At 35.1% G+C, this 13,583-nt stretch overlaps 1 protein-coding gene across 5 annotated transcripts in view; it reads left to right on the forward strand.

Annotated features, from left to right (window-relative positions):
- Positions 1-3,505: 3,505 nt before the first annotated feature.
- LOC111518318 (uncharacterized) overlaps positions 3,506-13,583 on the forward strand; it is a 146,252-nt gene continuing 136,174 nt past the window's right edge. For 2 of the 5 annotated variants that reach the window (XM_074176456.1, XM_074176460.1), the window contains exon 1: positions 3,517-3,824. In XM_074176456.1, coding sequence (XP_074032557.1) covers positions 3,747-3,824 — 78 coding nt within the window. In that variant the 5' untranslated portion in view covers positions 3,517-3,746. Of the gene's footprint in view, positions 3,825-13,583 lie in introns of all 5 variants that reach the window. The other 3 variants (XM_074176459.1, XM_074176457.1, XM_074176462.1) reach the window with 3 other exon arrangements.

Genomic DNA, 13,583 nt, shown 5'->3' on the forward strand with positions numbered 1-13,583 from the left:
TGTCTCAATGCAAAGAATATTAAACCTTTCAAGCCAAAATTTTTACACACACTTCAAGAAGGCGACGAAGCAAGACGCCTGGAATATTGCTTATGGGCCCAAGGGGAATATTTAAACAATAGAATTTTCCTAAAAAATATTTTATATACCGACGAAGCCACTTTCACTACAAATGGAGTAGTGTCATCACAGAATTATCGCTATTGGGCAGCGGATAATCCTAACTGGGTAATAAACTGTAAAAGTCAGTATTCCCAAAAAATCAACGTCTGGTGTGTGATATTGAACGAACGAATTATTGGTCCTTTCTTTTTTGAGGAAAACTTTAATGCGCAGAGGTTTCTAGAATTTTTAAACACAGAGTTTTGGGATGCTATTCACGAGCTGTCAATCAATGAACGATCAAATTTAATTGTCCAGTTAGATGAGTGTTAAGTTCATTATGCCAGAGCTGTGAGGCAATGGCTTAACGAACATTTTCCAAACCGATGGATAGGCCGCGGTAGTCCGTTTATAGAGTGGCCACCCAGATCTCCAGACCTCACAGTTTTGGACTTTTTTCTCTGGGTACTTCTCTCACAAAAATTTTACAACAACCGCTCAAGAGATAGAAATTAACTTTGTGCAAGAATTCGACAGGTATGTGCAGATATTAGCCCTCAAGAACTAAGGAACGTAATCAGAAACATTCGTAAGCGTTACGACACCTGTATCGAAATACGTGGTGGATTAGTAGAGGCTTCTAGAATATGAGTTAGAATTAATTGTTGCACTGAATTGAAACATTCCAATAATTACTTATTAGTTACGTTTATTAAAATTTTTTGCTTCGTTGTTAGTTGAATTGTGTGAATGTAATTCCGTTATTTTCATTAAAAATATTTACGCTATTTGTTTTTTTTTTCATCTGGCGGCACTTTATTATTGAAATCATAAAAATATGACTATTAGCTGTGTGAGTTTTCGAATTTTTGAGTTTTCATAACTTTGTTAATAATGAATATTTTTTTCATGAAATTTTGGTCACACCTATTTAGAGGCACTCTGAATCCAGTGGCGTAGTGTTTTTTTCAATAAATGATATAATTCGAATCACTTTACATGTACTTCTTTATTTGAAAAAAAGGGTTTTTTGGGCGGGCTTGGTATATGATTTTCAGGCTTCCTCTCCAGAATCGGAAAATATGAATGGTCATTTATCTAAACAATATACTGCTGATTGATCCCAAAGTTTAGATAAAATAAATATAGTTTAAAAAGACTGAAAAACACGCTTTCATAGCATACGAAACTAAAAAATGAAAAATAAATATAGTTTAAAAAACTAAAAAACACGCTTTTAAAGAACATCGAACTGAAAAGTTGGGAATACTTTTTTTAATAAGTTTAAAACAATAACGAACGAAAAATACTAGTATTATTGTGAAAAAAGCGTGGGCGCTTTGTGCCATATTTTTTGTATATCAAGCGCCCGTCGTTTTTTTCACAATAATATTAGTATCTTTCATTCGTTATTGCTTTAAGCTCATATAAAAAAATATTTTCAACTTTTCAGTTTGATGTTCTTTGACAGCGTGTTTTTCAGTTTTTTAAACTATAATTATTTAATTAATTTTTTACTCCAAACATCGTTATGGAATTCAATCAGATATCACTCACAGGATTTCTACGCAATATAGTATATGAAATAGGTTAAATTTCACTTACATGGAAAACTGTTATTCTCAATGCCAGACTTCTAATGTTTCGGAATAAGATACCTGCCTTCTTTTCAACACCAATCTGAATTAAATTACAAGATGGAGCATTCAATTCATTCATAAAATTACGACTCTATGTCACGAATGAGTTAACATTACTCATGTCATTGATAACAGTACGTAATCATTATTTTATTTGATTTGATCCCAGCCTCAGGAATCTTGTTTCAATTAAAGGAAGTTTATTTCTAGCAGATAATACTGTTGGTGCTTCTGAATTGCAACCCATACAAGAATCAAAGTGTAAAACCTAAAAGTTAGAAACAATTAAAGACAGTTATTGCTGATGGTCTAGGCGTCAAAATGAAAATTTCAAGGAAGTGAAAAAATAGGGCATTGGCAGAAGTAGTTAGATTGGTTAGCATAAAAAAAAACAAAATTGATTGATTTTTTTGTCTATATAGCAAAACAACTCACTCGCAGAGTACCATTCTTGCACATTTTTGGAAGCAACGTTATATTTCACCAATAATTTAATATCAGTTCTATCCGATATCGTTTCATCTACATCAAATGAATTATGCAGAGTGATGCTGATTTTCTTAGAGTTAACATTTTTCGAAAGGTGCCTTGAAATTTGCCAATCTTGGTAGATTCTGCCAGAATCTGAGTCTCTGCTCATGTGGCAAAACGTAAAGCGATACCAATAACAGGTAATGATCCGATAAAACCGTTTGCAGCGATTTTTTTGTGAGGGAGAGAGCAACTTCATTACCTTGAAGACCAATATGGCCAGGAATCCAGACCGAAGGCAATTTGTTGAGTCTTCCTGTAGAGGAGAGTTCTGTTGGTAGTTCAGTACCAATTTGAATGTTGCTTGATGAGAGTTTAGTGTTCAAGAGCCAGATTTTTTTTGATTCATCTCTTCACACATGAATCAATTATGTAGGTGTACACCTGAAACAGGTCCCTAGATAGGTTGATATCTCACTATGGATCTGCGACTTTATGCACCAGAAACTGAAGGTTTTTTGATCTATCAGTGGATCAATAACTTCCTGCTCCTATTCAAGATCAGGATTATATATGGCAAGTCATAGTTGACTGTTGGGGGTATTGAATCGGAGGTCATTACCAGATTAATCTGACTCCCAGTATCGATCAGTAGTGGTCTATACTATCTGATTAATCTGCTACACTTGTGCAATACGCATCTTGCTTCTCTCTCCTGAAAAGTGTTAAGATGACGTAGATCTACAGAAGGATTTCTATAGCTGCTGCTCTGGTGAGGCAGATGTTCTGTATGATGTGAAGTTTCTGACCACAACAAATAGCTAATGGATTTGTTTGGGCCCTAAGACTCAATTTTTTTCAAAGACTTTCTGATGTGCCCGAAAGGATGGTCTGACCAATCTAGAACCTCTAGGATCAATCAACCAAAAATCCTGGATTTTATAAGGTAGCGTGATCCACCTATTTTTGTCACACGAACTGCAAGATTCGTTGAATTCAAATAGCCTGAAAGACAAAGAATCATCTCAGTAAATTTCTTTGAAACGGCCAAAAGTGTAGGTACTATTCTCAATAAACCCAGAAACGTGATATTTCTGTTCGACAGTAAATGATATTTTTTCAAATTGCTTATGTTAGCATCGATCGCCTGAATAACCAACTTCGTCAGCAATGACGACAAAAAACCTCATTGATGATAAGTTCATCTGAAATATCCTCAAAGCGTCAGTTGAATCGACTCACTAGATAGATTTTCCAGAACATTAGCTTGTGACAAAGACCATTAACAACAAATCCACGCAACAAACGCCTCGCTATACCCCAACCAACCGCGCCCAGAGAGTGTTTATCAGAAAAATATCTGACTGGTGTATGAACGATTAAAAATAAAGAGGGTTCAGATCCGGCTAAAAATAGATCCGGTACGCGGTGCTAAAGCCCAGGCTGCTAGATCGAGCTTCAGTCCAGTTGAAACATCCCGAGACGCCGTTCTAACCTAGTCCACGTCGCCTTTTGCCCGAAATTTTCGAAAAAATGGTTTACGAATCCGACTTTTATACGACAAGACGGCCCTACAGGCAGTCGCCCTCGATTTCGTCTTACACTATTTCGGTGAGTTGGATTATTTTAATTTGAGAGCTTGTGAAACAACTGATGTTTTTTGTAAGGGTGTTTTTTGAAGCGTTGTCAAAAGTATTGGGGATAGTGAAACAGTTGGTAGTGGAAGTTTATGATAGGGCCACAGAATATAGCCTGAAACTTTTTTGATAAAAGATTTGTCTCTGGAAATGGTGAAGCTGGGCTTTTTTATAGTTTTTCAGTATTATCACTGTAAATTTGAAAAATCGATACAAAATATCACAAAAATTCATACAGTATTTCATCAAAAAAATATGGTTTGTTTTGGGTGCATTACTGCATCAAACAGAATAATTTTTTCAAGCCTGGGGTGTCAAATTTAAATAATTTTTTTTTCTCCGATTGACATCAAATATTTCAATGCTTTGATTTTGAATGCTCAGGCATTACAAATAATGTTTTAATGCCTTGGCGTTGAGAATAACTTTTTCTCCAACTAACTAAAAAAGTACTCTTAAGGATTTACTATAAAACGAAGTTACTGTTGTCGAAAATATAATTAAAGACGACAAAATTCAGAATTTTATTGAAATTTCAACTCTAACAGTAATAGTTGGAACAAACCACAGAACATGAAGTTTTATGATTTTGAAGATAGCTAACACAGTAGCTACCAACGTAAAAAAGTGGTAATATTATCATGAATATAATCTGTTTTGTTCTTTGTCACCATAGTATTAATTTTATTCATTTGTGGAGTACTGCGGTGGTACAATATAACTAGAAGAATATTCATACTCATTTTGTTTATTACGTTCACTGAAAGGAGAAATTCTATAGGATTCCTTATTTTACTTTTCTGTATATTATCTCGAAGGTCATTTGATAGTCTACAGGATTCTCTGTGTTGTTCGAAGGCGGGGAATTCAGACAAAAAGTGTCCACTGTGAGATGAACTTTACAGAATTTGCAGTTAACAGGTTCTTCTTTCTTGAAGATATGCTGGTGGATCGGTATTTTGTTTTTTGGGATTCGAGAAAACTCTTTCACTGAAATTTGTTTCTGCAGCTATAGAGCCTTCAATATAACCTTCGGCTATTTCTGATGATATCCATCCCCCATGCCTTTTCATGGTTATATCTGCCCCAGAGTCCGACAACAATATAAAAATGTAGCAGAACTTCTGCGTAAACAATGTCCAGTGAATTTCCATGGGTTTAGTAATTTTAAAAATTTTGCAATATCTTTTGGCATTTTTCCAAATTAACGGGCATCAAGCCGTTGTTTGCATGCCTTACCATTGATATACTGGGAAAAAAATTGAAAACAAGCCTGATGTTCTACAATCTAGTATATTTCCTGTGAAAGTTCAAATGTTCCACTACAATAAATGAGGGTGACATTTTTGTCTTTGTGTCAGGAAGATTAATGAACTTTTCCCCCATATCTTTAGTTTAATCTTTTGATTGTTGCTTCAACCTTTCAACCATATGAGTGGGGACGCCATCTTGTCTATTTTTTTGAATGAGAATTTGAGTCGGACAGAAAAGGACTTCGAATCCCTATATATTGCTGCTTCGTTTTTGGAAATGTATTCAAACGCCGTGCCGATACTATATTTTCGAAGAGTGCCAAAGCAAATAAATGCTGTGAATATTGTCCCCCCAAACTCTATACATCACAGGTTATTTCCAAACCGTCTTACATCAATGTTACTACGATTTGTCCTAATACCTATTTAGACCCAAATTTCATCCCATCTCCCTTTATTTTCAAACGATCTAGTCAGCCAAATTTTTTCACCAATTGTCGAACAATTCATCCAGAAAAATGTCTGTGAGGAAGCTGTTGGTTGGTTAATTTGGCGGCTCGATTTCCACTTTTATTATTTGCAAAATGAGGTCCTCCATAACGGATACATTTGAAAGGCATTCAAAAATATGATACGCAAAAAATGAAAATGGTCACAAAGAAATGTATCATCTTCAACATTTAGATTATTACACTAGGTTTTTATTCATAATAGATTCAACGTCAACGGAAAACGTACGAGTGGACATGTTTACAGAAGAATAGCAGCAATTAAAAAAAATTAGGGATGGTCTGCCCGTTTGGAAGATTGACGATTTTGCAATGATGTTTGGATCAAAATTTTCTCCTTCTGTATATAAACTTTACGCATTGTTAGATATTCACGTTCTTTTTAGAAACTGTAATGATTATGAAGGTTTTCTGTGGTTATCATTGGCCCAACTACTTGAGCAGGTGATTCCCAAGTTTGTATGTATGTCAATTATTCATCCAAATTATATTTATTTGTGTTCAAATCTGTGTGGAAAACAATAAAGTTCTTCGAAAAGAACTTGGTGTCCAGAAAACCAACTTCGAAGGTTTTTAGTTCGAAATTTTCGAGGGTCTTCTTCTAATTCAGGGGTCCACAAGTCGTTTTCAATCATTATTTCCTCCCAAAAAAGCACTCCGATTTTTTTTGCAAGGACTGATCTTAGAACAATGATTTCTGAATATTTTGATGACGAATTGATTGCAAACACCACGAGAAACACGATATTGATGCTGTTGGAATGAATATGTGAGAGGTTCCATCAAATTCTCTAAAACTTCAAAGGGAGCTATCTGAGTTGGTCCTGTGTTGTCCTATTCCGATGCTAATTTTCTGATCCTTAGATTATGGTCTGAATAATCCAAATATCTAATGTGGACCAAATAGAAATTCAGTCTATATATCACCTATGAAAATTTGATAATAAACCACACTTTATCAGGATTTTTGTAAGAAGATTGGGGCTTGGGGTCAACATGTCTTTAGACAGATACTGCAGATACTGTTTTTATTCTGATTCTTATTATATCAGTTACAGTTTTTCATTTCCTAATCGATGAACAATGAAGAATTGAAAGAGTGATTGTTAGTTTAGGATAGCAGGTATTTTTCGAAATACTTATTTATCATCGACACGTCTATTAACATTTCTTCTATTAATGAAGAAATTATTACCGCTGATGGAAAGTCCGATATAAAAATTATTCTACAGGATGAAAGTCTACTCCAAGGGAGAATTTTAGAAAAAAACTTCATTTGAATGTGACATTGCATTTGTTTGAAATCTGTTTTCTATTTTTCCAGTACACTCTAATGGATTTCAATAACAGTGTTAACATTATTAAAAGTAATATTGTTATCGACAATGATACTGGCAATGAATTTTACTTCAAGTAATGCAGAAGGAACTTTTGAAAAAAAGATTATTTTTGTCAAAATGAATTATGTATTTCTTGAGATCTATCAAATAATTTTCACTGCACTGAACATATGACGGTGAGAATGAAAATTTGTATACTGGTAACAATATGAGGGAAAATCTAACGTGACCACAATGGTAGTGACATAATCTATGCGACTTGAAAAAACACCCTTTACATTCTGGATATTTCTATAAACATTCATGATATTCTCAGATATTCTCATGATATTGTTAGAGAAAAAACTCCTGTGACTTGTCAATGATTTGTTGAAACAAAAATTACAATTGAATTTTTCAGACATGATTGTGGAATATTTGGTCATGAGCAAATACGACTAGTGTCTAAGAAAAAGAGGTCGAGCAAAGTTTATCTGAGAAAATTATTGAATTCGAAAACAGATTGTGCTTGAATTTTTTGTACTAATTTTCCTAATTTCCCTTCCAAAATGAAGTGATCGATTGGTAGACGATGAAATGAAAAATAATGTAAAACTATTATTATTCAACTGTATTTTTTGTATGTTGGTGAACTTAAAACATATTTGCTATCACATCAATGCCATTTGTGACATTTCCATATTTTATATACTATATCTTCTGATGAACTCATCATTTTATCTTTTGAATTTTCAATACCAATATCATTATTTCATACGGCAACAAGAAGCCACTCAGTGAAAAACATTTTTGTTCTGTTTCTTGAATTTATTTTTGATCCCGGACTGGAAATTATATTGGTATCATCTGGGTCGATATTTTGTTGGACATATTCTCGCTAAAAACTATTCGTATTTATTTTTATTTGAAGCATCTGTCCGATCCCATTCCAAACAATTGAACAGTGTCAAAAAATGATTAATAGATAACATCCGTTCTGTAACTGTGCCAATATTCTATTTTAATTTATGAAAAACATTAGAAAAATATATATTGTATATTGAGATGGATGCCAAAACCAGACACATTTTATTTGAATTTTAACCTTTACATTTTCAGACCAGTCTTTATTACTATCTACATAAGTGAAGGATGTATCTATTTATCTATAATTTTTCACATTGAATTGTTTAATAATTTGGTAAAACTAAAAAGCATCAGAGTTGAATTCCTTGTTGAATCTCCTTATTGCAAATTTTTCATGATGTTTTTACTTCTTAGTTTGTTAAACAAATTTTAATATATTTCTCATTATTTATTTATTCAGTTTTTTTATCGACCTTTTTTGGGTATTTGTTGCCTTCCACAATCTGAAAAATATAAAAATTATAATGGAGAACTTTATACAAGTGTAGAAGGGCAAACATTTTAGTTTACCCCTATAAGTTACTGCGTGAAATCAAAGTATTTTTCACAAAGAAAAATCTTCTATTTATCAGTAACTTGTCGTATTTACCAATTTTGCCTATCAAAAAATTGCTAGGAAATGATAGAATACTTATCTTAACGTTTCGGAGGCCAAAATTTGCCTCCATCTTCAAAAATGGACAAAAAAAATTCTAAGATATTGACAGTTATTCCTTTTTGATTATTAATTTCTTTACTTCTTCGACAGGTGTCAAAGGAGTGTTTTTTTACCGGGGTAAACTGAAAAGTTTGCCCTTCTACACTTGTATAAAGTTCTCCATTATAATTTTTATATTTTTCAGATTGTAGAAGGTAACATACACCCAAAAAAGGTCGATAAAAAACTGATTTTCCTCCACAAAAAATGATTTTCGTTGAATTATTTATTCAATTCCGATATTTGTGAAATATTGAAATTTATAATCAGATCTGTTTCAATGAAGTGCGTTTGACATTTCATGGTATCGTCATATGTCATTACCTGATTATTAATGGCAATATGAATTATCCAAATGAATCACTTCATATTTTTGATAATTTTAAGGATTAACATCACCTGTAGATGGCATTATAGTACTTTTTTCAAACTTTTGCCATTACCGTTTCACGGTAAACATGAAAGAAAGTGAACTAGGTTGATAGGTTCAAAGTGGATGAGTTATTTTAATTCCAAAAAATGAAGCCAGCCGATTACTTTTCAGCTAGTTATATTTCAAGTCAACTGGCAAGAATGGGACGGAATTTAATTGATGAAATGAAAAATTTACTTCAGAAATCAGCTGATGATATTTCTGTATTGCAATCCTCGCGAAACTCACTGTACTTTTCATAATAAATTGTCAGATTCAAAAGACAGCGTATTGGTTGCAAATATTTTGGAAAAAAGTTTAATTTTTTTGTCCATCTAACATTTAATTGATTGGAAGTTATGGATCATCTGTCAAGTGCATAGAATGAGAGGATTCATACAAGTCATTGATATGGATAATGGATAAGACAGGGACATAAACGGAACCTTGCGGTATAACATATATTGAAAAATTGTGGTACCTTATCTCAAAATGACCTTTGAAAAATAATAAACAGGGAAACAATTCAACGTTTACATTCGTTTTCTGGGGGACATTTTTTAAGGATATAGAAATTTGTGTGTTTATCAAATTGTGGTGGTTACAGTGTTGAAGCAAGGTATCAAACTTTAATTTTCAATTTCATAAGAAACAATAAAAAATATAAATTGATAAAGTATGATATGAAAAAGTTCAAACCCTACAAACTTCAAGTAATGAGTCAATCTCTCAACACTAATGACAGGAATTTGAAATGTTTCACCCGAAATGTTCCCCACGATAGATTTGTCAACAGCCTTGTTTGTTCATTGAATTTATTCATCATTCTTGATTTCACTGGTCGGTTATTCCATGAAAACAAATTGTAAAGTACATTGTAAAATATAAAATATCAGTGTTCATCTGTCCATTAATTTTTGCCATAAACTTTTTACCCCAATTTCAACCAAATTACCACAGCCCACTCGATAAACAACACTTATGTTGACATAAAAAAATGTAATTTGATTCCCTACACGAACTGAAAGCGAGTTTTCAGGCCTTGCTTCTATAGTCGTGAAAATTTCAATTGGTTATTTTTACTGACTCGAATCTCGGGAATGCTACTTCTAATAATAGGAATCCACAGTTCAGAAACTGGTTATTACGTCTGTTAGTGTTTGTCCCAAATCTTAGAAAGCGATATTTTCGAGAGGAACAGTGGTAGTGCCTAGGCGACCGCTGTGAATGTTAGGTAGACACTCTTGGGCTGCCATGTACGTTGTCCATTCAAAAATGAGGTGAATTTTCGTTATTCACAAAAAATATTTATTTATTTATCAGTTTCTCCTTTCAAAGTAGTCCTCCTCAGATGTAATATACTTATGCCAGCGTTTTCCCAATCTTTGAAACAGTTCTTCTATGCCCTTTTTGGTATGTCCTTGAACTCTCTCGTCCATTCAGTTTTGATCTCCTCCATCATCCCAAAACGAAGTCTTTGCATGAGTCTCTCCAATCTTTGGAAGAGAAAATAGTCACAGGGGGCCGAGTCTGTTGAATTCGGCCCCCTGTGACTATGTGAATTTGGCTTTTATTGATTTCCTCTTTCATCACTCCTGAATTTTCAAACCTATATTTTAGTCAACACGTGTTTCTATAGTATTGAAAATAGAGAGGGTTGCCAATATTGTATATTGAACATCCCAGATTCATTACCAAACCACGTGTTGAGGTTTCGCAAATTGTTCAGTAAAAATTACACATTAGAAGTATTCCTTGGTACCAGTTAGTATCCTGTACTTGCCTCACATATGATGGTGTGGAATATGTTCCGTTGTTAGGTCACGATGCATTTTTTGTAGGCCATGATACACTTTTTGGTTTTAGACTTGAGCCCACCTGACTTGAAGAAAGCAGAAGTCAGTAACGTTAATAAGTCGAGGTCTAATATATTTTTGAAGTGTGTCCCGTACGTTACTTGATTGCTTGATATTTGTTGAATAGAGTACAACTCGGTGGTAAAGTCTTCAATGTCGAAAACCAAGTCAAATTCCTCTCTGGGACGAACTCTTCATTGTGGTCATGAACGTAAGTCATTATGAAGAAGATCTTTTAGTACAGTATAGATGTGTTGAGGTCTGTGATGATAATAAATGTTCCTCATGTTCTGCCCTAATGTAAAATTACTCCTCTACGCAACCTAGATGGCATTTGTTACTTTTTTCAACATATTTCCTAACTTCCTTTCATCCCCTCTTTCGAGATGAGCTGTCTTGAGAATTGATGTTTTCTTTTCGATGAATTAGAGTCAAAAGTGTCAGAACTCCAGGAAAGTCAAAGTTATGACAATAATGATAATCATTTGTTGAGTGGTATAGGATTTGCTTTTCAAAACAACACAAAAAATTTGAAAAAAAATATGAAATCTTTATTGAAATCGATTAATATAATTTAACGTTTGAAGATGATTTCATGCAAATTTTGTCCGCGGCTCCGCTTTAGATGGCCCATGGTCAAGATCCAATTTTGGCACACTCTCTCTAACATATCGACCGGTATTTCACGTATAAATGCTTCAATAATGGCTTCCACAGCGTCAGTCGTTTATCCCTGTAGACATGAGCCTCAACATGACTCCACAAGAAATAATCCAAAGGCGATCTAGGCGGCCAATTGATAGGCCCCAAACGTGAGATAAACTGTTCACCGAAGGCGGTTCTTAATTGGGCCATTGTTTCGCGTGCCGTCTAGCATGTGGCACCGTCTTGTTGAAACACATATCAGGCATGTCCTATTCTTCCATTTTGGGCAACATAAAGTCGTCAATCATCAAACGGTAGCGCTTGCCACTCACAGTAACGTTCCGTCTATTGTCGTCTTTGAAGAAATACGGCCCGATGAGACCAATCCACACCAAACAGTGACTTTTTCGGGATCCATCGGTAGCTCTTGCAATGCTTGTGGCTGTCTTCACTCCGGATGCGGCAATTTTGCTTGTTCACTTATCCATTCAATCAGAAATTAGTCTAGTCGCTGAACACAATTTTTCGATAAAATTGTAGATCTTCCTCCAACTTTGCCAGCGTGCATTGCAAATGTTAGACATTGTGGGAGGTCGTGTGTTTTCAATTCTTGCACCAGCTGTATCTTATAAGGTTTTACACCCAAATCCTTTCGCAAAATTTCCCACATAGTGGAGTAACAGAGGCATAATTGCTGCGAACGGTGGCGAATCGACATTTCACGGTCATCACGAACACTGACGGATACAGCCGCAATATTTTCTTCGATCCTCACTCTATGTATGTGTGTTGGTGGTTTAATACCCAATAATGTAAACTGGGTTCGAAATTCAGTCACAAGCTTCCGAATAGCTCCCTCAGCAGGCCGACGAAACTGTCCATAAATTGGAAGAAGTGCACGATGCACTTTATTCACCGAGCATGGATTTTGATAATAAAATTCAATAATTTGCAAGCGTTGTTCATTCGTAAGTCGATTCATGGTTAAATTATAGACCAAACTGAACAAGTTTGACAATGACACAAGACACGATTCACGCGTGACCTGTCGAGAACAGTGTTGCCAAAAAGATACCAGCAAAAAAATCACTCATTACAAGAAACAGGGCTGAGGATTTGCATTCTGAATGTATTTTCCACTGATCACAAACCTCGAAAAAATTTCAACCATTTGGTCTTTCCAGGGTGCTTGTTGGTTCTTTGTGCCACTGTTTGGCAGTTTTTGTTACACCAGTTGCAGGTGACGGAAAAACCTTAGGAATTTCGAACAGATCGATCAGATCACCAATTTTATATAGTTTTTTATTCAGTTATGTTCAATAAATGTTCTTATGATACATACATCTCTACCTCCACCCCGCCGGATTTGGAGTGGGACGAACAGCACTGATATCATCCATTCTTGCAGAAACGTGAGATCCCCTGGGAGAAAGTGCCGTTCGTCCCAAGGCCAAGTCTGGTTCCAGACCCAGTCACCGCTTTCGGAAAGAGGAAACCCAACGAACCGGTGAAATCAGAGAGAAAATCCATCCTGTCTCCTGAGGAGCGCGCCAAGATCAAGCCTAAAGCCTTACTAGAGCCTGTGAAGCCGTATGTCTCTGCCCGGAGGCCACCAAGGAGAAGGTTTTCACCGGAATGTTAAGGAGTCATACCCAGCCTACTGCTGAGTCCATGGACTACGTGCTGCCTAGACTGCACAAGGTGGCAGAGTGCCCCGACTTGCCTTACAAGAGGAGGATGGTCCGCTCTTCCGATCTGCCTCCTATTTGGTAGATTCAGGTGGTACGCAGCGAGACAGTTGAGGTTAGGTATCGGATCTAGAGAGAGAGTTTTGTGAGTAATAGTGTCACCAGTAGTTTTGGTTTATACTTTTGTAGTTTTGCCTGGATCTCACCTTGCAGGTTCCCCTGTTATAGTTGCAATTCTCGTAGATTCTTTTGATCTGATTTAGCTTTCTGTAGTTGCTGTTTTTGAGTTTTCATATATTCATTCGACAGAGAATCCCACCCTCTGAATTGAATAAGTTTGAGAAGGATGATTTTGAGGGTATTGACGCTCGAATTTTTTTTAATTCTTTATCGCTTCTCCAAGAGATGTTAATTCGAATCCTACATT

The sequence above is a fragment of the Leptinotarsa decemlineata genome, unplaced genomic scaffold, assembly GCF_025532065.1.
Source record: "Leptinotarsa decemlineata unplaced genomic scaffold, Ldec_3_MD MMD2_tig00001719_RagTag_RagTag, whole genome shotgun sequence".
NCBI classification, from domain to species: domain Eukaryota; kingdom Metazoa; phylum Arthropoda; class Insecta; order Coleoptera; family Chrysomelidae; genus Leptinotarsa; species Leptinotarsa decemlineata.